The following is a 24,452-nucleotide window of genomic DNA, read 5'->3' on the forward strand; positions in this document are numbered from 1 at the left end:
ATGAAATTATAATCTACAACCTACAGTTAAGGCCACTGAGGCTAAGGTAAGTAATTTGCTTGTTTCTTCCAAAGGCTATGCTCTTCCCTCTGTGACCTACTACCAGGTATTAACCCTGTATCAGCGATGAACAACTGTGTTTCTCACGCTTTCACTTCTATGCCTGCATCACCCTGATGAGAAGTCTTGTGTTGCAGGATGTGTCAGGAAATGCTGCATTTCTGGCCTTCACTCCTTTTGGATTTGTTGTTCTGCAAGGAAATAAGAGGGTCCACTTCATTAAATGGTGAGTATCTTCATTTCCAAAACAGGCTTTTTATACCTCACCCACTGGGGAGGGCTGTGGTTCCCGTGTCCTTTGTCTGTGATTGGGTAGTTATGGTTCTGAGCCCTCTCCAAAGCCTTGCATCCATTATGGTATCTGATGAAGGTAGTGGTCTCTTCCTAGGGATCCTATTCTTCCAGAGGGGTGTTCCTGAGAGCCAACAGCCTCTCCAGAGAGAGGAAGGTGTGGGAAGTTGATTTCTAGGTAGGATGAGCAGCCTGGGGCTGGAGCCAATGTTAGGGAAGCAAAGTTCCCATGAGAACTGAGTCCTCAGGACTGTCCCCCACTGAGGGCCATAGCATCTGCATGAATGCTTACTCCTTTATCCAGTCTCCTAACAAAGGAGGTGTTCACAGTGACCCCTGAGGCACATATAAGTTACCTTGTTGCTCTGGCAAAACACCCTCCTCGGGCCAGCCCCCCACCATGGACACTGCCTCCAAGAGCACAGAAGCTGCTCCGTCTCTCTCTCATTCCTCTTTGGAGCTTAGGTGTCCTCAACCTCCAGGAGTGACATCCCCACTCTTTATTCCCTCTCCCACTCCCATTTCTAGTAGGCAAGAGCCACTGCCTCAACTGAAGCTACTCTGAACTGCTTCCTCTCTGCCCCATCTGTCTGGGGTGTGTTCTGCATGGCTCTGGGTGCTGATGCGCTACAGACTCTGGTTTGTTGATGGACATTTGTCTCTCCTGGAGACCCTTTTTCTGGCCTCATCAGAACATGTTGCATATTCTACTATGCCCCTGTGATTTCTGTGCCTTCTTGGGCCTTAGACTGCGAAGTCTAAGGTGGCAAACTCCTCCCATGGACTTGGACAAGTGGATTTCCTTGGCTCAGCAGAGCTCAGCTGAGAAACCTGCTCCTGTCATGGTTCCTTTGCCTTCTCCAGAAGAGCTAATGGGGAATCTGAGGACAGAACTGCTTCCTGGCAAGCTTCCTGCTGGGGGTACTGAAGGGCGTCTATCCTCCCATGTCCTCCTCAGCTCCCCTGCTGAGCTTGTGCACAAAAACCGCCTTTCCAACGCTTACCACTCTTGTGAAAAGTGGCAATATGATGGTCAACCAGAGTGCTAGTGACACTGCTCCTCAGATGTGCCCAACCAGGTGCCACCCCCAGAAAAACAGCCATTCACAAGGCAGCCTGCTGCAATGGAGGAAACAGTGTACACTTCAACACCCCCATTTGCTAGGCCACTCACTGCACTCTATGGGTGAAGATGTAAGAGTTTGGGGTCTCCTGTCCAACAAAATTCTTTTCTTTTCTTTTCTTTTTTTTGAGGGAGATTAGCCATGAGCTAACATCTGCTACCAATCCTCCTCTTTTTGCTGAGGAAGACTGGCCCTGAGCTAACATCCATGCCCATCTTCCCCTACTTTATATGTGGGACGCCTGCCACAGCGTGGCTTAACAAGCAGTGTGTAAGTCCACACCCAGGATCCGAACCGGCAAACCCCGGGCTGCCAAAGCAGAACGTGCGAACTTAACCACTGCGCCACCAAGCTGGCCCCCAAGATACTTTTCCTTAAAAGACAATGAGCAGAGTCAGGCCACCACTCTCCCAGTGAGGAGCACTCGCTGCCTGGATACAGCTGGAGTGTCTGATGTTCCTTAGAGGGCCTGGATCCTGAGCCACACTCTAACCAGGATAGTTGTCTCATTTCATCCCTGGTAGGGGGCATGTTTAGCTAGAAACAAGTAGGACACAGCTGTTACCGTCCTTAAAGTGTCCCTACCCCTCCAGAAGCCCTAATGCTCACCCCGTTCTGCTAGACCCTTTTCAACCTATGGCCTATCTCCCATCCCACTTTTCAGGAAGTCTCCTCTTCACTGTCTTGACTTTAAAATAATAGATATAAACCCAATCTCACTTCCAATAGAAAAGTCCTTATTTTCCTATCTTGCTTGTTGAAGCCTAGATGATCTGTGTGCTTGTTTGTATATTAATCAATTGATATTTATTGAATGCTGTGTATGAGAGAGATGGATTGGGAGGGAATCAAACAGGGAAGGAATACCACGTGGCTTGTATTAGCTCAAAACTAGTGGTCAGCAGTTGCGAACTCTCATCCTGACCCAGCCATGATTTCCAGGGAACAAGGGATGTTCTTCTGTCCAGCAGTAAATTAGGTGTGTGGTTCTCACCACCTTTCTGCTACTTCCTAGGATATTAAGGAAATCTCCCTAGAAATTGCAAAGAGGAAGAAGTCAAGTAGAGGCCGATATGCATGGTCAGACCTCTTTGGGGATCCCACATGGGTAGAAAAATAAAGACTCTGCTGCCAGTGAAGTGGGAGGGCCTTTGGGCTCCAGAGGGCAGCTGTGTCAGGCAATTGGAAGGGAAGTGAGGAGTGACCAATGCTGAAGCCTAGTTCTCTGGCTCTCAGGGACATCCACCTAAAACCCCAGTCACTTTTACATTTTGTAAGTGTAACCAAGGCTGAGAGCAGTATGTGGAGGTGAGGTCTAAGCCGTGCCATGTACAGTAACCATGTCACTTCTTCTGATTTGTGTCTGTCCCGCGGGTGACGTACCCCAGTATCCTGTTTGCCTCTTTTACTGCAGCCATTCACTGGGCTGGTGGCTTCAAGGATTTTTCTACAAAAACCCCTAAGCCCCTTTCCTGGTCAGTACGCTGCATGACTGTTCCATGTAATCTGTTCTCTCTCTTTGGTATGTTGCCCCGCCCACCCCACCCCACCCCTTGAGATCGTTTGACATTGTCTGCATTAAACTGCATTTTCCATCCAGTGGCACAGTCAATTGAAAGACTCAACTCCCTCAGAACCTGGTTGCAATGTTTTCATTATTTGCTGTATCTTGAACTTTGGCCTCATCAGCTACCTGTGGCATCTTACGTTTGACAGTCCCATCCAGATATGCACCTGTGTTATGAACCAAATCGTGAAATGGCCAGGACCACTCTAGCTAGACTCACTCTCCATGCAAATGTTTCCCTTTACAGCCACTGTTGATGAGCCCGAAATCCTATCACCCTATTATTATAGTGTGATTGACCAGAAAACTTTTGGATTGAACTGTTCCAACAACTGTTCTCTAAGGCTACTGCGCTGCTGTCTTGTTTCAGTTCTAATTTTGGCTAAAACTGTGTCTGTGCCTGGAGCCCCTTCCAGTCGGGGTGGGCTGTGCATCTACAAGACTTAGCTTTGAACAAGCAGCCCACAGTGAGGTGACAGGTGCTCTCTTTGTGCTTCTAGGAATGAGGTGACCAAGCTGAAATTTGAAGGAAAGACTTTCTATTTATACGTAAGTCAGAAAGAGGTGAGTGCTGACTTCCTTCTCTTCAGGGAGGGCTGGGCCACTGGGTTGGTTCCTGATGGCCAGGGCTGAACCAAAGTGGTCCATCCAGGTAGAGCTAAGCCACCTGCATGCTAAGCCAAGACCTGGAGGTAAGGGATGGGGAAGTGGCTAGGCTCTGGAGCACAGGACTTCCTCAGGGAGGCTGGTGACACCCAGAAGTTCCATACCTCCAGGAGCTGCAGTCAAAGTAAGATTCTTTTGCTTCCATTTGAAAATTCCAAAAAGATGATAAATACAAAAAAAATAAAGAAGAAAATTCCAGATGAGAGTGCCACTTTCTCTGGTGAAGGCTCTCTTGGTTCAACTTGTGCCAGCTGAGACTTACTTTGATTGGACCTGCTAGGTGTGAACTTATACGCTGAACTGAGCTCGGCCCCAGTGGGTCCTGTCGGCCTTGTCTTCCCTTCCAACTAGCCAGCTGCCAGGCAGCCCCTGCCCCATCTGAAGCCTCCCCCAGGAGTCATGGGGAGCCCTCAGACAGCTTAGAGGTCGGTGTCCTGGCCTACGTCACCCTTCACTTGTCCATTTACACTCAGCTATTTCTATGTGGGATTTTTTGTAGGAAAAGAAAATTATTCTCACATATTTTGCTCCAACTCCAGAAGCCTGCAAGCACCTCTGGAAATGTGGAATCGAGAACCAAGCCTTCTACAAGTGAGTGGACATATGTGACGGGGACTGCCTTTATCAGAGCCAGAGTCATAAAAGCTACTTTTAGAGGAATGATGGACAGGAAACTGAGAAAGGAGAAATGAGATGACAAGGCTGGGCTTCCTTATGAAACTCAGACCCCTTTCTGGGCATCTGTCTGTACCCCCTGGAGGGACAGAGCTGAGGTCTGGGAATGCGTCTCAGCAGAATTGCCCAAGTGGTCTGCCTTTCGACGTTCTTGGACAGCCCCACGTGGCAAAGTAGTTTTGGGTCTTTTCAGGGTAAGGCTTGGGCCAGAAAAAGCCCATGGGTGCCTGACTTGAAGTAAGTTGGTTCTGTGGAGCCATTCAGAGCCCTGGGAGGCCCAGAATACAGCAGCTCCGTGAAGGAGGAGGCACAGCCTGGAGCAGCTCCCTAAGCCTTAGAGAGACATGGGGCCCACTCCCCAGCGGATGGCCTAGTGCTGAGCTGGGGTTGATGCCAGTGCTTCCTGGTGTGTCACTGCCAGAGGTGTTGCCAATAACAGGCCAACTGCCCAGGAGCCTAGGGTGGGGTAGTTGGAGGGGGCAAGAACTTGTCTGTTACTGAGAAGCCAGCTTTCAGCCAAAGGCAAGAAGTTTGCTTACCAAAACGTTTTGTAAAGTACATGAAGCTTTTGTGCTCAGTTTTCTTTGATTAAGAAAGTGGTTATAAAAGCATTAGGGAGTAAAGAAATAGCCATCGAGAAACTGGGGTGATGCCAGATAAAGTATGTTTCAGTAAAACCCTTGGTCTTGTTTTAAAAATAGAATGCAATGACTTATGCTTTAATAAGCTGTATCTTAATCGGGACAACAGAAGACAGAGTGTCTGGTATATTCCGCCCCTGAAGGATCCTGGAGAGAACAGAATTGCTCTGGGCTGAGGGGTGGTCACCACGCTCCTCCCCAGTGAGCAGACTCTGCGACCCGCTGGCTGCTATGGGATGCTAGCCAGCAGAATTGGTCTCCTCCTCGTTACTAGGGCCACAGCCCACAAGCCGTTTCTTGGGCAGGCTTCCCGAATTGCTTAATAATTTCTATGCATTTCATACCAGCGTCAGGGATGAACTGAATGGGCAGCCTGAATTCTAATGTGAGTGGGCTTCTTTCTTCTTATGAAGAAGACACTCAGAAGAGACTTTTACATGACCAAATTTCCCTCCTGTTCAGTCCCTGGCTCTCCAAGGAAAGCCAAGAAAACTTTCAGCACCATTTATGAAGGCCTTTGTTTTTCCATCTGTATCATGGGAACAGAACTGTGCTACTGAACTGTGACCAAACTGTTTCTGAGTCTTCCCATTAACAGATCTCCACACTTAGCTAGCCCCGTCAACACCTACACTGGAAACCAAGGTCATTTTTCACTGTTTTCCATTGATTACTTAATGTTCTAATTAAGTGTTAAAAGCTTCTAGCCTAGGTCAGATCCCCAGTTTTGCCAAGTCTATAGCAGCGGCCACTTTGGCCTCACTCTGAGCATCTGTCACGTGCAGGTCCCTGGCCCTGCCTTTGGCCCAGTGCTTTGAAGGGAGCGGGTCAGACTCAAGAATATGCTTGGGCAGGAGGGCAAGTAGGCTCAGATCCTCACAGAGCCCTGAGACAGGTAGGGATGGTGTCTCCTGGCAACTGTTATTCATGGATTGCGGGACAGCTCCCTCCATAGTCAGTGCCCACTCATGACAAAGGCTTCAGACCCAGACCCGTTCCAGCTGGGTTAGCAGTAGAGGCACCCAGAGCATGGTTGGCTGAGTCGGGTCTTGGGAGACTTCACTCTGGACAGTTCTGCCCCAGCTTCCTTTTCTAAGTGTGAGAGAGCTATGGGATCAGAGAGGTCACCCAAGAGGATATTTCACAGTGCCCATGGCCTTCCAGAGTCTCCACATCAGCTGTCTACAGCCTTGAAAGTGATGTTAATAGGCATTCTGGGGTAGGGGGAATGGTTCCAAATTGAAATAAATGATGGAACTTTTATTAAAGTTAAGCTAGTTTCTTCATTTCAGGACTTCTCAGAGCCTTTAATATGATAATATACTGTAGGACTCTCCAAGAGGGAGATGGACTAGGAAAAGCAGCCCCTCCTTTCTTCTCCACCCACAATTACCCAGAGGTGGACGTGAATCATCAAATACTAGGACTGGAAGGGACTCCTGAGGTCAAGTAGTCGTAGCTCCATCATTTTATGGATAAGAAGACTGAGGCTAGGAGAGGAAAGGAAATTTGCCGAAGGTCACACTGCTAATAAGTGGCCTGGCTGAGACTGAGTGGGTGGCATTCTCTTATTCCCCCAGAGCATCTTCCCTAACATTTATTCCCTCAGTTCCCCTGGTGAATCCCATGAAGCACTCTTGGAGAGCCTCACTCTCCTGACACCAAAGTGGGTTTCAACATGACTGTCCCCAGCACTGAGGCCGGGAGCACAGCCCTTGGGTCCTAAAGGAAAGTCAGAGACAAGCGGGGCTGTGAGGGGCCTTTCCCTGAAGGGATTGCTCAAGTAGCCTTCGGAAGGAGCTGGGAATGCGCTGCCTTGGCCTGTGAGGCAGTTGCAGGCCATCTGTCACACTGGACTTTGCCTTGCTGCAGGCTGGAGAAGTCAAGCCAAGTCCGCACAGTGTCCAGCAGCAATTTATTCTTTAAAGGGAGCCGGTTCCGATACAGGTAAATAGTGACAGTAAGTAACCGTTATGGACCTATTTTCAGACCCTTCTCTGGAGAACAGTGGCTCAGTGGTCCTTATCCTTGAGAACAAAGAAACTGGGAGCCTACAGAAAAGCCTGAGGTTTCCATCCAATTCTCCTAAGCCTTTGACTATTTCTTTCCTTCTCTGCAGCTGTTTGGTCTGTAGGGTTTAAAATGCGTATCTCCTCCAACTTCCCTTACAACAGAGCAAAATAAGAACTGTAACAGTCATTTTTTTCATGTCTATCTAAAGATTTCTCTTCTTTTGCAATATTTTTGGAACATGCTGGACAATGAGGAATCATTCCTAAATGAGAATGGAAGATCTCAAAGACTCCAGAGATAGAGAGCTCTCTAAGATAAGCTGTCAGGACATCTTAGGACTCTTAGCCCAGCAAGCAAGCCCTTCTCAGTGACTTAAACATTGGGAAGGGGTAGGCCAAAGAGGCCATTTCCCGATTCAGCCAAAGTATCTGAGACCTTGGAGAGGAGTCCAGTCCTGGAACACTGTCTCATTTCTTGCTGCTTGTTTTATTATACTACTTATAGTGGCCGAGTTGCAAAGGAAGTAATGGAATCGAGTGCCAAGATCAAACGAGAGCCACCAGAAATACACAGGTAGGCTGCCAGGGGCTTCCCCCAAAACCAACTCCAGCTCAGATCCCGGAACCTCAAAAGAGCCAGCAGTTTGAGTACCGTGTCAATTCTGGCCACAAAGACTCCCAAAAGGGGAAGGAGAAGACGGAAGTGGGTGAAGAGACCCATCTCGGCTCAAGGTGTGGGGAAGTCTGATGCTGATATCCCTGAGCCTTGATGGAGAACGAGGGAGGGCAGGCTAACTGCAGACAGTACATCAGACCCAGGAGCCACCTTCCTAGGTAATTCTCTCCTGTCCTCTCAAGTCCTGAAATTGGTCATAGACCATGGAGGACGTGTCCAAGCAGCAAGATTTCATTGGTTCTTGAATTAGTCCATTACAGGAAGCCAGGGATAGCCTCACAGCCCTGTCACACTAGGTCAAATACAGTTTTGGGATCCGTGCTTCATATATAACTGTAAATTATGCATTTCTAGAAACCCATCTCCTAGAACCTGATAAGACCCAGAAAGAATATGATTGGCCAAGAGGGCAAGGGTTTGCCAACCAGTCTGACCTCTGGGAATGGGAGCATTACTGCCTGCCCCTTCACACAGAGCCCCCTTCCACCAGCAGCCTTTGTTGGAAGTCAGGGGAGGCTCCATATCGGTCTTCAGAAATATGTTCAGGAGTACTGCTTATCCTGGGCCCTACTCCCTGACAATCCTGCTCAGAGACCAGTGGCACCAGTGCCACACTAAAGAAAAGTTCAAGTGGGTCTGGGCTGTAAGGAGGTGTACCAGTTTGAAGCAGTGCCTCTCACTGGGATCCAGGGACTAAAGACAAAAAGCAGGTATTAAAGATTTAAAAAAACAAAACTTAATACAGCCAGGCCATTCCAGTAGCCGCCCCTCAACTCTGAGCCCTGACCACATGACTGTGGTCACATGCACTGAGTTAACAGATTTCTCTTTTTCTTTAACCTCAGAGCGGGCATGGTTCCCAGCCGCAGCTGTCCCTCCATAACCCATGGCCCAAGGCTGAGCAGTGTCCCCAGGACTCGGAGAAGAGCTGTTCACATCTCCATCATGGAAGGTGAGCCTGAGCTCTGGAGATGACCACGGAGTTCCTCCAAGTCGTGACTTGGACCAGTTCCTCTCAGGGACCTTGAAAAGAAGTGAATTTGCATTAGAGATGGCAGCAAGTTTCTCCAATGGTAGGGAGAAGGTTTCACCCAGTACATGGGAACACCAGCTGGGTGTCAGGTGAAAGGGAATCTCATCCAGCCTTGCCGAGAGCTGTTGTCCAGGAGGGGGTTATAGATCTGAGTATTGGGGTAGACCTTTGGGAGACGGTGTATGAGGACTCTACCAGGTTCCATGCAGTTCTAAAATTGCTTTCCATCAAGAGGCTTTTCACTTGTTTTCCAGATCTGACCAATCTCCACAGCTTAAAGGATCAGGGTGGCTGAGGCAGTTAACCGAGAAATGAAAACTCTCGATTCTGAAGCATCCCAATAGCTGCCACCACCTTCTACTTCAGTTGTAGAAATCTGTCCTCTTGCTATAGGAATTCTTTACATTGTCTCAGGCAATCCAACATGCCCCATGTCTCTCTACTCTTCCTTCCCATTGGTGGAGATGGCAAGAGAGACAAAGTCTGGGTATCTTCACTGAACTAGACAGCCCAGCGGCAGAGGCCAATACCTCTCCAGTCTCTGGGTAGTTAATACTGGCAGGAGACTCTTGGAATATTGCCCTCCAGCTGTTGTCACTGACCCAGCTTGCCCTGCAGGCTGGATACAGGTGTGACCTGAATGCTTTCATTCCCAGAGATGATGTTTTTGTAGGACCATGAAGATCTCAAGCAGCAGGAAACAGCAGTAGGATTGCTTCACACCTGTTTCTGTCCTGGAGGCTGGGGAGGGAAGGCCCTTTGCCCTTTCTGTGGGGATGCTGCTTGTTAATGAAAATGAAGAACAGCTCAGATTAGGAAGGACATCGCTCTGCTGCTCCCCTGGGAGGATCTCTGGGGTGCGTTTAGGATTTTAGGATGTGTCACTGACTCTGCACCACCTAAGTATGGTATATAACTACAGTCAAGGGGGTGAGAATCCTGGCTAGGCAACCACCATCGAGTGCCTTAATTATTTGAGTATCTTAGTTGCTCCATTTGTAAAGCAGGGACATCTTCCTTGCCTGCCCCATGGGTTGTGAGGAACCTAATGTATGCAGAAATATTTTAAAGAGATTAAAGTATTTACTGGGCAGGCAGCAAGCATAGTGCAAAGAGCCCTGGTCAGAAAGTCAAAGGTGAGGTTCAGATCAGAGCTCTGCTACGCACTTTCTGGGCAGGTTGCTTAACCTCTCTCAGTTTGTTTCCCCCACTGTAGAGCAGGATGTAGGTATGGGATGGTGCTTATAAACTACCAAGTATAATCGCTATGCAAGGTATGGAATTACTGAGGTTTGACCATCATGAGACAGCCTCCTGGTTTTTCCTCCTGTCTTAGGCTGAGCGGGAGAACTGAGCACAGCTCTCGCTGTCCCTCTTCTTTTGGGGTGTTCCTCTCAGGAAAGTGGAATGAATTTCTTCTCCTCTTTTGAGGAAACGTAACTTTCTCCCCTCTCTGGAGCCCTTCTTCCCATCCATCCTGAGGCTGAAGCCACCAGGCTCATCCCAAGGCTCCTGCAGATAGTCGAGTCTGCTGTCCTCCCAGAGAACAGCCACCCTTTGGGGGAAGCTGGCACTAAGGCAGGTATCAAATAGGAGAGGAACCTCATGCATTTCTGCTCACTGGCATACGGAAGAATATCCAGTAAAACCAGCATTCCCAGAAGAGGGAAGACTGAGGCTGTCTGTGTCGGGATACAACTCATATGGAGTTGCTGCCAAGCAGGGTTAGCGTAACAACTCAGAGGCGGAGTGAACTGTCCTCCTGCTCCCCCAAGACAAGCTGTGAGGCTGCCTCAGTTCCCAACCAGCTTGGCTGTGCCTCCAGCCTCCTCCTCCCAGAACCTATCTTCTCCCGTTGCACCAGCAGTAGGCTCCTCAACATCCAAAATAGTCACCCTTGCTTGCAAAATGTCAGGGGAGGGTGCAGTGGGGAGATTTCAGGAGGTGAAAGTTCAGCTGCACCATCTTGAGAGATGGAGTTTTGCCTGTAAAGCACCTAACACAACTGACTCGCACTGTCCATCCCAAGCAGGCTGAGGGGGATGTGATGGTGGCCTCAGAACAAAGGCACAAACCACCAAAACTCCCAGGAAGTTATGGACATTTGAAATTGGCTCATGCTCATCAGAGATTGTCTTTCCTGTAGTCCATATGGCCCATAAATTAACATCATAGAAACCATTTGCCGTTTCTGGGGGGAGAGCGTTGTTTGCTATCTCCAAAAGCAATGGGAAAAACTGCAAAAACATTAACATAACATTACTGTTTGAATGAAACCATGTAATCCCAATGAACTGGGACCCTTAAAAAGATGACTGTGCACTGGTTGGCCCTGTCCCCTGCTCTCAGGGATGCCAAGATAACACGTTATTGGCATAGGCATGAGCACGAGCTCAGGAATGTCGGTTCCTTTCACCCACTGTGCCCTGTGGGGCACCACTCAGCAGCAGGGCGCCAAATAGTGTAGAGCCCAGTGGTGGCTGGGCTACAGCCCATTTCCAGCCCCAGAGCCACCCAGCCCAAAGCCCACTGTCTCTAACTTCACATCCTGGATTTTCTGGGACAGTCCCAATTCCCCCTACTCTCCGGGATTGTTCCCTGCCCTCTCCCTCACCCCCTAAGAGGTCTGGGGCCCTTATACGGGCCTCTGGGAGACAGCTACCAGCTAGGGAAGCATTACTTTTTATGGCTCTAAGTGCTTCAGACTGAATCCAGTCCCCTGATAACGTTGGCCTCTCAGAGCCACTCCTTCCCAGCAGCTCTGCCTGCTCTGAGGCTCGCAGAGCCGACATTTCTCTCCAGCATAGGAGGCACTGCAAAGGGGCTGCCATGGTGTGGATCAGCAAAAACTCTTTCTCCTGAGTTGGTTTTCCGTCCTTTCCCTCTGTATCTCCCCTACCTGGCTGGTTTCCATGAGGAGATCAGCTGGTTTCCACTGAAGAAGTATCTGCCTTCCTGGGTCACCATGGGGAAGAGCCTGATTAAGATTCACACCAGAGTCCGCGTTCAGCTACGGTTGACTAATCACTGCCTTCGGCCCCTGAGTGTGCGCATCCTGAGGATGGGGCCCCGGCTCCAGGGTAGGCTCCTGACCACTGTGCACCCCAGCCCACTGGGAGCCACCTCTGGGGAAGGCAATCAGCTGGAGCACCTCCAAGGTAAAAAGACACTCTTGTGTTTTGCTATGCCCCTCACCCTGATCCCACCACCGCACCCACCCCATCCATCCCAGAATAACAGGTTTGATGAAGGGGTGAGGTGGGTGGTGGTTTCTAGTAAAACCTGAAGTTCTGTACAGGACTGACCCGACATAGGAATGATAACCTTCTAGGTGAGGTCTCTTGAGGGAACAAAAGACTAACATTTACTGAATAATTTTGTTTGTCAGGCACACCACTAGAAATGCATACATATCCATTATCTTGTTTACTGAGAGCACCAACAACTCAATATAATATGACTTCTGGTGTCCCTCTGATTTGTTCTCTCTGATGTCACAGCCTTTGCCTCTCTCCTTCCCTAGCAAGCTTAGGGCTGAATCGCAGGTGAAGCTAAGCTTGCACTGAAGTGCCTTCTGGCAACTAAGCTGGTCATGCTTTGGAAGATCTGGCAGTCAGAGCTTCCTTGTGAGGGGACAGCCTCTTGAAAGGGTGTGAGGTGCCCTCTGCAGGGGTGGTTGAGGTTCCAGAGAAAAGGGGACTGGAGGAGTGGTTGGGAAAGGAGCTGAGCCAGCAACCTGTGTGATCAGGGCCTGAAGGTTCCTGCTTTCTCAGGGACCTGTTACACACCCCCACGTACGTATGCCTCAAGCTGCACGTGTAGATGGGGGAATAAGGGAGGAACACTGGGGGAAAAAGAAATCAAAGTAGCATCAAGAGTTCTGGAACAAGGCACAGGCTCTTAATTTCATGTTATTTCACAACAGTTTTTTGGGCATTTGGGACCTAAATCTAAGGCAGGTGCAGGCTGTTGACTTAATTCATCCTGGCCCCTTGTTCCACTCCCCAGAATCCAACTACATGACTGTTAGCATCATGAAATAGAAAGAGGCTTGAATTCTGTCCTTGCCTTTGCCATTACCAACCAACCTCTGTAACCTCTCGCCCTCACTACTGCATGGAGTTGTTGAAAGGTAAAATGAAAGTGCTTTAAAAAGTTTAACACTTTATACAAATTTAAGATTTTAGCATAGGGACAAACAAAATATGACTAGGACCATGAGGAGTTTCTGGAAGCAGAAGCTGAGAGCTGTGGCAAGTATACTAATACTGAGGTGATGAGGAGTACAGCTGAGTAGTAGGGGGCTGCCATTGCCCTCACCCCCACCACTCCTTCATAACCGAAATTCCAGGATTCGTTCCTCTGAAGAATCCTTAACTGTGCCTATGCTGAGACAGGCCCCAGCAGGCTGAGCAGGCAGGCTGCCTGGGTACAAACGGCTGTGCCACAGGGGGGCCAAGGAAGATGCAACACACTATTTCCGAAAGGTCACTGACACCTTTTAAAATAGACCTGTGGGCTTCTGAAGCTAGCCCTGAACTGGAAAACTCCCTCAGCTCTGGTTAGGTCAAACCTTTACCTAGCTGGGAATCTGGTTCAGTCTGGGGCAGTCAGGGTGGACTTCAGAACAACAGAAGGGGACTGGCTTCTCTGTCATAGGCCACAAAGGCTGGGAGAGCCACTCTGGGACCACTATGATGGGCGGGACTGGAAAATGCAGACATTGAACCTGAAACAAGAAGCCATTTTCTTGGGAGCACTGTGATGTGGGCCACGCTCAGTGACTCTGAGCCCACCTCCTCTGGCCTGGGTGGCTGCTGTCTGGTTGAGGGAGTAGCCAGCTTCTGTTTTTCCCTACCAGAGCTTGAGTCCTGGAAAGAGAGAAATGTTCCATCTGAGAAAGTGAAGAGATAATGGGTAGTTTTAGGGACCAGAAGAGCCTTTCTCCTAAGAAATTTAAGAGAATCCCCCTCACCCAACAAGATCTTCTCAGAGACCACTCTGCACTCTGGGGTGTCTAAAGACAGGGCATCAGCCTTTTCTGGACCCAGCTCATTCTAAGGTGAAAAGAGAGGCAGCTGGCAAGGGGCTACCCCCCTTCTCCATCAGAGGGCACTTAGGAAGAGCAGACAGGGTTTTCACATCCCACAAGCTCAGGACAGCTAGAACTGGGAGGCTGAGGAGACTGACAGCAACTGCAGAAATCCAAAAGATGACCTCGTGACCTCACGGAGCTGTGTGCTGGGCTGTTAAAAGGACACTCAGCTCCAGAATCAGTATTGATGGGGTCCAGTTAGGCAAAACAGTCTCCTGCTCCCCGTTCTTGCCTCTCAAGGCCCTCAGCCCAAGGACTTCAGCTCCCTGAACCGGGGCCCTAGCTCTGGATCAGAGATAGTCTGCGGTTCAGATTCTCTTTCAAATTGGGGCTTACCAGGTCCAGGACACCAAAAGTAGGAAAGGCAGAATCTTTAACAAATCTGGCCAAAACCACAAGTAAAAACAAACCCCATGGCCACTCTGATTTCTGCTGCTTCTCTTGTCCTATTCTTGATACACTAAGACAGACTGCTGCAGAGGCCACCACTGCTGGTCACATGGAGTGTGCAGAGGGGCTTCCTCTTAAGACTTTAGTGACGAAATAAAACAGAATGAGTGCTGCCTCCACCTGACAGCAGAGTGTGCACTGGGACACAGAAAGCCTACTCGTGCTCCTTTTGCCTTTCCAGGCCTCGAGTCCCTACGGGACAGTGCGCATTCCACCCCGGTGCGTTCCTCCTCCCACGGGGACACCTTCCTGCCTCACGTGAGAAGCAGCCGGGCAGACAGCAATGAGCGAGTCGCCGTGATTGCAGACGAGGCCTACAGCCCTGCAGACAGCGTGCTGCCCACCCCCGTGGCTGAGCACAGCCTGGAGCTGATGCTGCTTTCCCGGCAGATCAATGGGGCCACCTGCAGCATCGAGGAGGAGAAGGAGTCTGAAGCCAGCACCCCAACTGCTGCAGAGGTGGAGGCCCTTGGGGGAGAGCTGAGGGCCCTGTGTCAGGGGCACAGCAGGCCAGAGGAGGAACAGGTGAATAAATTTGTTTTAAGTGTCCTCCGTTTGCTCCTTGTGACCATGGGACTCCTCTTTGTTTTGCTCCTCCTCCTGATCATCCTTACTGAGTCTGACCTTGACATTGCCTTTTTCCGCGATATCCGCCAGACCCCCGAGTTTGAACAATTCCACTATCAATACTTTTGTCCCCTCAGGCGATGGTTTGCCTGCAAAATCCGCTCAGTGGTGAGCCTGCTCATTGACACCTGAGAAGGCATGACTCCTAATAACTAGCCAGGTGGACCAAGGAGCCCGGCTACCCATTCCCAGCAATGGGACCCATCGCGGAACCATCGGCACATGTACCAAGTCCTCCTCTCATGACTCAAAGTCCACAGCCTAGGAGGGTCGTTTCCCAGAAGAAGAAAGGGATAGGCTCATGCCCTCTCTAAACAAACTGGGAAAACTCATTTCCTTCAGAGGTTCTTTCAAGAAAGGCTTGGCGACTCTGTTTCTCATCTTCCCAATTTGCAGGATAATTTTTGGTTTTTGAATTTTGATTTTTCATAGATGTGTATTATTTTGAAAGTATCAAATAAAAATTATTTATTTTACTATTACTGATTATCACAGTAGTGTCACCTAGCAGATAAGACACTAGTTGAAGACTAGAGAGCTGTTGTCTTCTGTGTTCTGCAGGAGCTTTCCTACTGGGTTCTAGCAGGCTCATCACTGCAGCCTCATGAGACACGCTAGGAGTCTGGACAATGGGGACTATCTAGGTTTTCTTGCCAGACAGAGCTTTTAAAAAAGTAAACATCCATGTAGAATGATTAAATGGACACTTGCTTCTTATGATGGTCTGAGTTGGATTTTCTTTTCCTTTTGTTTTTTCAAATCTGAGCAGAGTGGGCATCTGAAGGGACCACCGCTACAGCAAGCTGCAGCAGCAGGGGTGGGGTAAGTCTGTCCCCTTAGACTAGATCCTAGTGGGCGTCACCATGAGTTTTGTATAATGAACTTAGACTTCTGTGATTTTTTTCTGAAGAACCTCAAGACTTTTATTGTGCTCCAGAGGCATTAGATGAACTCAGTGGTGCCAGAGATAGGACTGTCAGAAATGTTGGACAGAGTGTAGTTAACAGAAAGCAGAACTAAGGTACCTGAGAAACTGCTGATATTCGGAGAACAGTACTTATTTTGTACACCTTCCCCCGACCCAAAAGACTATTTCAATTTATATTTTAACAACAAAATGTTATTTTCTTATCAATTCATATTTTGTTTTTACTTTATGGATTAAGAAAATAGAGCCTGATGAACTAAACGATGCAAGAAAGAAACTGATCCTGAGAATGAAAAGCTTCAGAAAATAGAATTCCAAGATCAACAAACAGCCTTGCAAGGGACCAGGAAAAGAATCTCTTTAAATAGGAGTTCTAAGAGATGCCTACAAAAGAAAGTGAATGTGGCAGAGACCAACACTTAAACACTTAGATGTAGAAATACTGCCCCCTAGGGTCATCCTGTGCATCAGGAAAATAAAAGCTGTAGGAAAGCACTCGCCATCCTTGCTGAGGGAAGTGTGGAAAGCATGCAGAAGCACAGCAGGTGAAGGGTGAGTGTGGGGTCTGAGGCCTGAGCTCTGCAATTCTTACAACCACTCACAAGATCTTGTTTTCATCTCAGGGAGAGATTCTAAGTCATCTGGGGCCTGAGGACTTAAGGACAGTTAGTCGAGATATTCCTGGGACCCACACAACAGTGGAGCAGCTGCTGGCACCCTATGATATTGGGCAGCCCCAAGTGCAAAACAGAACGAGTCGCTTGTAGATTTGCTCTCCCCTAGTTGTGTCCTGAGATGGCAGAACCATGTCCATGTATAGAATTAACAGCTATGGAATAAATGGCGTTTTTCTTTTTGGGGGGAGAAGGGGTAATGTTGCATAGTTTTAAATGCCCTTTCATCTAGACCAGGTGGCAAACAACTTCTATAAAGTGCCAGATAGTAAATAATTTATTTTTTGTTGGCCATACTCTGTGGCAACTACTCAACTCTGCCATTTTAGCACAAAAACAGCCATACAGATTCTAAACAAAGGAGCATGGCTGTGTTTCAAGAAAATTTTATTTATAAAAACAGACAACGAGCTGAATTTGGCCCATAGGCCATAATTTGCCAACCCCAATCTAGACAATAAAACTGCTCCTTACCAGTATGTTAGCAGAAAGAGTCAGCTCTGCTCCAATTCCTGACATGTGTTATAGATCCAGGACCATTTCTGGAACAGTGGAGGCTCTGGGATTGCTTGTATAAAGGGTGCTCGAACAACCAACCAGCAAAGAGATGTCCGATGCCAAGATGAGCAAGATCAAGTACTGGAATGCTAAAATGCGGCCAGAATCTACGAATGGAAGAGGGCCTGTCTGATCATTTCCATACCAGCAACAGTTTGGGCAGAATTACAAACATCTATTTACCAAGTGACAAGACAAACTGAGGGAGATCCTAATAAAGATTAGGGATCGCTTAGAACCAACTAGCCACTGCCACTTGTCATCTACACAGGAAAGGCTTTATTTAGCACAGGAGTGAAGTGAAAAGTAGACTCAGAGATGAAAAGGCTGTCAGGAGATAGGGGGCTGGTATTAACCTGGATATCTACTGTCTTATGCAACATAGCAGCTTACCTTTAGCGTAGTGTTCCTACCTCAGTCTGTAGAAAACGGTGTTTCTATGCAGTGAGTGGTAGCCTCAACTGACCTTTCATATTCACATTAAAGAAAGAGGTAGTACTCCATTTCCTGGTACATTACTTGTGTCTAGAGTTCTAACAGTACAACAGTCCATACCACTTCCAACAGCTGGATTTTGCTCTCTGAACAGAAGCTTTCAGGTTATTTTTTTCCAGAGCTTATCCCAGAAAATACAGATAGAAAAGTTTCCTTCAATTTGCTTTTCAAATAGTGCTTGAATAACAAACCTCCTTTGTTGATGACTAGTCTTTTTTGGTATCTCCTCCATCATTAAATATTGTTCAAGTTTTTAACCTGGTTTTACTGTGTTCTACTATGTCTCCCATTTTCTCTCAAAATTAGTTTGATCTCATTGTAGAAAAAGCAATGGTTTCCATAGCTTCATCTATCAGAGGAAATAAAACTCTCACTAAAGAATAGTATACTGCATCTTTAAGCAGTAGAGGGTAAACTACCTGCAAATGTGAATTTCTTAGTTTCATTAAAAAATAGTTGTTAACTTTTTGTGTGCCAAAAATTCTAAGTTACATTTTCCTTCAAAGCAATGTACTTTTTTCTACATATGCAGTATGTAGTTAGCATAAAATCATTGGTGCCATGAAAATTATTTTTAAATTTAAATAAATATTTAAATATCATAAGAGTGGACTCTTTATTTTTTAACTTATAGCCGTCTCGCTTTCTCCTCCTTAAAGTTACCAACACATAGATAAAAGGACACCAGTGGGATTTACACAGCTGACTGCTGTTCACAACTGGAATCATTTTGTTTATATCCATCTGTTTCCTTGTCCCTTCCCCCAAAATAAATTCTATTAGGAATTTAGAAGCTACAACTGTGAAGTAATTTTAGGGATGAATTTGACCTCATTTTTCTGATGAGTTTAACCTTAGGAAAATCGCTTCTTGGTTTCAGTTAGTCTTAGAGACCAAAATAGAATCTAGATGTTCCAGCTTCTAGACCAGTGTTCTTACTCAAGCCTGGAACAAGACGGAGAATAGAAAACACTTCCAATAGAGGGAATAGAACGCTATCACCACTACAGTAACCTCATATTTACAATTTACAAAATACATTCCTATTACGTTATCTCATCTAATTATGTAACCATCTCTCTCTGGCTATGGAACTGGTAATGGTCTTCTAAATTCCATGAGGATAAAAGGTGAAACAAGGGTCTGCTGTGCTACTTATTATCTAATCTGTTTTCAATTCTACCTGCCCTCCAATCCTCCATTCTGCTGTCAGGTCATCTTACTAAAGCACTGTTTTTTTAATGACAAAAGTCTTTTCTTAAAGTGATCTGAAGGGTAAAAAGCATAAGAACCACTGGATGTGAGTGTTTCCCATGATCCTACAGATTCACAGCAGCTATGCTTTGGACACCTAATAAGGACTCAGCTACAGACACATCCTTTCGGGGCTCTAGTACCCACTGCCTCTGCTCAGGGTTCCTCAGCCATAACCAAGCCCCTTTGCACCTGAACACACTTCTGATTTTTAGCTCATGAATAGGCTTCCCCTATGAACCCCTATGAACTTGCTGATGGAGGAGTAAAACAGGCAAAAGATACTTGTAAAACACTTCCTCTTGCACAGCTTCCATTTTAGGAAAAGATATATGTTAAAATGTTTTACTCCTCACTCTGTGTAACTGTGCCAAATGTTATCTTCCTCACAAAAGTCCACCTTTTCCTTTGAAAATCCAAACATTTACAGCCAAATAAACTAGAATATGAGTCTATGCTGTCTTGGAACTAAAACTCATTACTAGCCATCAATACCATACTAAAAAGGAAAAACCAAAAAAACATTGTAAGTCAGAAGGGACAGTCTAACCGGACACCTAAGTAAGTTTGGGGAATCTTGGCACATATTTCTTCCTCAGGTTTGAACGGAAGGCACCATGTGTCTGCCCTCCTCCCCTTTCCACGTACTGTACACTGGCTGAAAGGATTTAAATCTTTCTTTGTATCCACAGCTCTAAAGTTCCCTGCTTTTCTGAAGAACTGCCTTTGCGTAGTTTTCTCTGTGGAAGGGAAACTCACTCAAAGGACAGAATACTAAAATATGACATAAGCAACTTAGATTCAATCAACCCCTAATCCTTTGCAGTCTCTCCTAGTCTGACCAAGTCTCTGTCCACCCAAAATGAGAATCATCTCCTTTCTCCTTAAAGACATGTAAAAAAAAATGGGGGCATTTCAAAGAAAATAACTCAAGTGGAATTCAGAGCTGACATGTTTAAGAGATATCATAAAGGCCAACTTACAAAAAAAGGTTTATCCCAAAGGGAGAGATCCATCATAATACACCTATAATTACAGAAGCCACACAGCTTTAGGCGAGTCTCTGGGAGAAGTACCTTTCACAACAGATTACAGTTTAAGGATGTCCTAAGGGAGACAGTTTTCCTTTATGTGCTTTCTAGATTTAAACAATTAGTCCATTATAGAGCTTATCACCGAGAAACAAGTCCCTGCTCACTCTCCTTGCTTCCTGCACTGCCTCAAGAAGATAAAACTCTATTAAGTAGAATTGGATATAAATAGCACGGTTTATGAAGCTACAATAGCAAAATAAATCACAAAAGTGAGAAACATGAAGAATTTGCTAACATTTATTGCAGAAGCTAGGCAATTACCACCAAGTAGTCAAAGCTTAAATGATGGTACTAATTTAATTGAGAGTAGTTTTCAACATCTTAAAAAAAGAACAATTGCCATAGAACTAGCCACTCCAGACCTGTAAAATTAAGTGGGGTAGAAGAGAAAGGGAGCCTAAAGGCTTTATTTACTATTTCCAGGACAGTTTAAATATAACTCAACCTCACTGAGCTTTACTTTTCATTTCATAAATTAATACAGGCATATCTCAGAGATATTGTGGGTTCAGTTCCAGACCACCACAATAAAGCAAGTATCACAATAAAGCAAGTCACATGAATTTTTTGATTTTCCAGTGCAAATAAAAGTTATGTTTGTACCATACTGTAGTCTATTAAGAATGCAATACCATTATGTCTAAAAAAAAATGTACATGCCTTAATTTAAAAATACTTCATTACTAAAAAATGCTAACCATCATCTGAGACTTCAGTGAGTAGCAATCTTTTTGCTGGTGAAGGGTCTTGTAAAAAAGCTCAATAAAGTGAAGCAAAATAAAATGAGTATGCCTGTGTTTCCATCTTGCTTATCAATTCGTGTACTCATATCACCAAGAAAACAGAGAACTCCTATTCCTTATAAACATCCACAACCTATTAATAAACTAAGCCTCAAGACACTTAGATTTTCATTATAGAGAAAATTATAAATGTCACTTTATTTCTGTGATATACAATTATAAGAAGATGATATTTCCTCTTAGAATTCAAACATATTGCCGAAGCTGTTTACAATAGTCCTTCTGTAGTAGTTAGCAATGAAGAACAAAAAGACAGGCAATGTCGCATGGTAATATTAATCATTGATTTAGGAATTCCCCTTCCAACAACAGATACATTCAAATTTTGCTATAACTTCTGAAAAAAGAATTTTATGAAGAAATGCCACAAGTGGTATTTCATAACATTTCTCCAAAATATGAATAGGAATGAAGGTATTCACTTAACAGGCTGTTGAATCTCCTCTGGAAAGTTTAAAAACAAGGAGAGAGAAGGCTATCTGGGGCCTTCAAAGGCAGGAACTTTCACTTCTTTTTTAAGATTTTATCTTTTCCTTTTTCTCCCCAAAGCCCTCCGATACATAGTTGCATATTCTTCGTTGTGGGTGCTTCTAGTTGTGGCATGTGGGACGCTGCCTCAGCGTGGTCTGATGAGCAGTGCCATGTCCGCGCCCAGGATTCGAACCAACGAAACACTGGGCCGCCTGCAGCGGAGCGCGTGAACTTAACCACTCGGCCACGGGGCCAGCCCCAGGAACTTTCACTTCTTTAACCATGACCCACAGTACCACAGAAATAAACACATTTTACATCAGAATATACATATTCAAATATACCTACAAAGATGCATATGTAACTAAGTTTCACAAAACCATACTTAATGTTTTCCATTCTTTACTATTTCTTTCCTTTTCATTTTTTTAAACACTGGCCAGGGCCACTAAATTGATTTTGTGTGCATAGCTACAACCCATAGTCTGGACAACACTGGTCTGAGGTGATGTCACACTGGATTACAGGGATCTGACAGATCCAAACCCTGTGCCTAGGAGGCCTGGGATTCCTGGGCTGTGTCTCAGGAGCTATAGAGAGGAGGGGGGTGGAAAGGGTCAGTACACACAGACCCAGGCCCTGCCCAAGTGAACCAAAGCTTCTCAGCAATTATCTTGGGATTTCACGTAAGATTTAACTTAGAGGCAGGGGCAAAAAGAGCTCTTGATTTAAAAAATTAAGTTTCAAAATCACTGAGTTAGATGACCTTTCAGGACCCCTTCCAGTGAGTGTCTAGAAATAAATGTTCATTCTGAACTATAAAATAAACCAACAAATCTATATATTACTATAGAATCACAACCACATCATGAGACCACAAAAACTTTTAATACTGATCATTCAAAGCTTTATAATTTATAATATTAGAATTTTTCTACATAGTGCCAGATTAAAAGTGCTGAAGGCATCACAGCATCCCCTTAAATTCTGTCCCCATCCTGTGGAAACACCTCTAAGGCTTCTCCCTTACTAAAAGTACATTCTGCTCATAGTTCTTATTAATAAAGCAATCTTATATTTGCTAAATAGAACATATTACTAAGTAAACAGACTAAGCCACATGAATTACTAGGCTCCTTAGACACTGATTAATTTGAACAAATTGGCATTGCTAAACTTTTAACTCAGCAACTTCCTTAATTCATAAAAACATGTATCCTCCCACTGGAATTACCTCCAGCCAAAATATACCGAGTTGGGTGCATAGCATTGATGGAACACACAGAGACAAGGCATTCTCCACCAAGAAAAGAATGCACCTGCTTTCCTGTCTCATGGAAGATTTCTACCCGTCGTGGATGGGCCATGCTGCCAACTATGACACAGTCTTCCTGTTTAGGGTCCCACACAGCTCGGAACCTGGTCAGCCATCGCCCAGTGATGGTGTTGTGCCTAGTGAAAAAAAAATTTTTTTAAACACAAATACATAAAGATACATGCACCCCTATGTTCATCTCTGCGTTATTCACAATAGCCAAGACTTGGAAGCAACCTAGGTGCCCATCAAGGGACAAATGAATAAAGATGATGTGGTATATATACACAATGGAATACTACTCAGACATAAGAAATGATGAAATCTGGCCATTTGTGACAACATGGATGGACCTTGAGGGTATTATGCTAAGTGAAATAAGTCAAGAGGGAGAAAGTCAAATACCATATGATCTCACTCATAAGTAGAAGATAAAAACACACACACACATAGCAACAGAGATTGGATTAGTGGTTACCAGAGGGGAACGGGGGAGGGAAGAAGGCGAAAGGGGTGATTAGGCACATGTGTGTGGTGATGGATTATAGTCTTCGGGTGGTGAACATCATGTAATCTACACAGAATTCGAAACATATTATGATGTACATGGGAAAAAAATACATAAATAACATACAATAAAGTATAGATTATAACTGTAAAAAAAATTTTTTTTAAAGGATAGTAAGTGTGAAATAACTCAAGGTTGCAATGGGCAGAGGGTAAAGATGGCACTGCTCCTAAATGCTGGTTTTCTCTGCCAAGTTTCTTCTCATTGAGTTACTGAGTTACCATCAACCTAATCTTATCCTTCCTACAAAACTGAAACTCAGAACAGAGGCAATATTGGGGGTTAAGTTCGCATGCTCTGCTTTGGCAGCCTAGGGTTTTGCCAGTTCAAATCCTGGGCGCGGACATGGTACCTCTCGTCAAGCCATGCTGAGGTGGCATCCCACATGCCACAAATAGAAAGACCCACAACTGAAAATACACAACTATGTACCGGGGGGCTTTGGGGAGAAAAAGGAAAAATAAAATCCTTAAAAAAAAAAAGGAACAGAGACAATGTCTTCTGCATTTTTGAATCTCCAGTGAGTACAGTGGTTTGTGCTCAACGGATGGTCATTAAGTGTCTACTGAAATGGCGCCTTTTTTTGTTCACTATTTCCTAGCTCAATGGACTCCCCTCCTTTTTTTAGCACAAATAGAAGAAGCCCTAGAAATAAGAAATAGATAACCTATTGCTGTTTTAATAGGATCTATTTCCCATATTTATATTCCCCTGATAACCAAACTCTGAAATCATTTTATACTCCATACAACTTTAAAGTAAAAAATACATTTGAGGCACAAAGAAGAAATCACAAGGGAGATTAGAAAATATCTGCAAACAAATGAAAATGAAAACAAAACATACCAAAATTTATGGCATGCTATAAAAGCAATACTAAGAGGGAAATTTATCACAGTAGACACATTAAAAAAGAAGAAATCTCAAAATCAACAACCTAACTATACCTCAAGGAACTAGAAAAAGAAGAAAAAACTAAATCAAAAGTTAGCAGAAGAAGGAAATTATAAAGATTAGAGCAGAGATAAATGAAACAGAGGATAGAAAAACAATAGAAAAAATAAACAGTTTTTTGAAAAGATAAACAAAATTGGCAAGCCCTTAGCTAGATTAAGAAAAAAATAAAAAAATAAAAAATAGGGCCAGCCTCATGGCCCAGTGGCTAAGCTTGCACACTTTGCTTCCACAGCCCAGGGTTTTACTGGTTCAGATCCTGGGTACAGATATGGCACTGCTTATCAAGCCATGCTGAGGCGGCATCCCACATGCCACAACTAGAAGAACCCACATCTAAAAATATACAACTATGGGGGCCGGCCCCATGGCCGAGTGGTTCAGGTCACGCGCTTCACTTCGGTGGCCCAGGATTTCGCTG

At 45.5% G+C, this 24,452-nt stretch overlaps 2 protein-coding genes across 15 annotated transcripts in view; one reads left to right on the forward strand and one right to left on the reverse strand.

The window, feature by feature from the left end:
* FRMD5 (FERM domain containing 5) overlaps positions 1–18,174 on the forward strand; it is a 300,772-nt gene extending 282,598 nt beyond the window's left edge. For 4 of the 9 annotated variants that reach the window (XM_023618632.2, XM_070237821.1, XM_070237802.1 and 1 more), the window contains exons 8-14: positions 198–286; positions 3,543–3,606; positions 4,208–4,299; positions 6,897–6,971; positions 7,542–7,610; positions 8,558–8,664; positions 14,472–15,634. In XM_023618632.2, the coding sequence (XP_023474400.1) occupies positions 198–286; positions 3,543–3,606; positions 4,208–4,299; positions 6,897–6,971; positions 7,542–7,610; positions 8,558–8,664; positions 14,472–15,049 (1,074 nt within the window). In that variant the 3' untranslated portion in view covers positions 15,050–15,634. Of the gene's footprint in view, positions 1–197; positions 287–3,542; positions 3,607–4,207; positions 4,300–6,896; positions 6,972–7,541; positions 7,611–8,557; positions 8,665–14,471; positions 15,635–15,686; positions 15,740–16,083 lie in introns of those variants that run through there. The other 5 variants (XM_070237783.1, XM_070237810.1, XM_070237773.1 and 2 more) reach the window with 4 other exon arrangements.
* Positions 18,175–20,141: 1,967 nt separating this feature from the next.
* WDR76 (WD repeat domain 76) overlaps positions 20,142–24,452 on the reverse strand; it is a 59,662-nt gene continuing 55,351 nt past the window's right edge. For 5 of the 6 annotated variants that reach the window (XM_070237727.1, XM_070237735.1, XM_023618603.2 and 2 more), the window contains one exon: positions 20,142–22,646. In XM_070237727.1, the coding sequence (XP_070093828.1) occupies positions 22,391–22,646 (256 nt within the window). In that variant the 3' untranslated portion in view covers positions 20,142–22,390. The remainder of the gene's footprint in view (positions 22,647–24,452) is intronic. The other variant, XR_011426926.1, reaches the window with a different exon arrangement.

Source organism: Equus caballus, chromosome 1, assembly GCF_041296265.1.
Source record: "Equus caballus isolate H_3958 breed thoroughbred chromosome 1, TB-T2T, whole genome shotgun sequence".
Taxonomy (NCBI): Eukaryota; Metazoa; Chordata; class Mammalia; order Perissodactyla; family Equidae; genus Equus; species Equus caballus.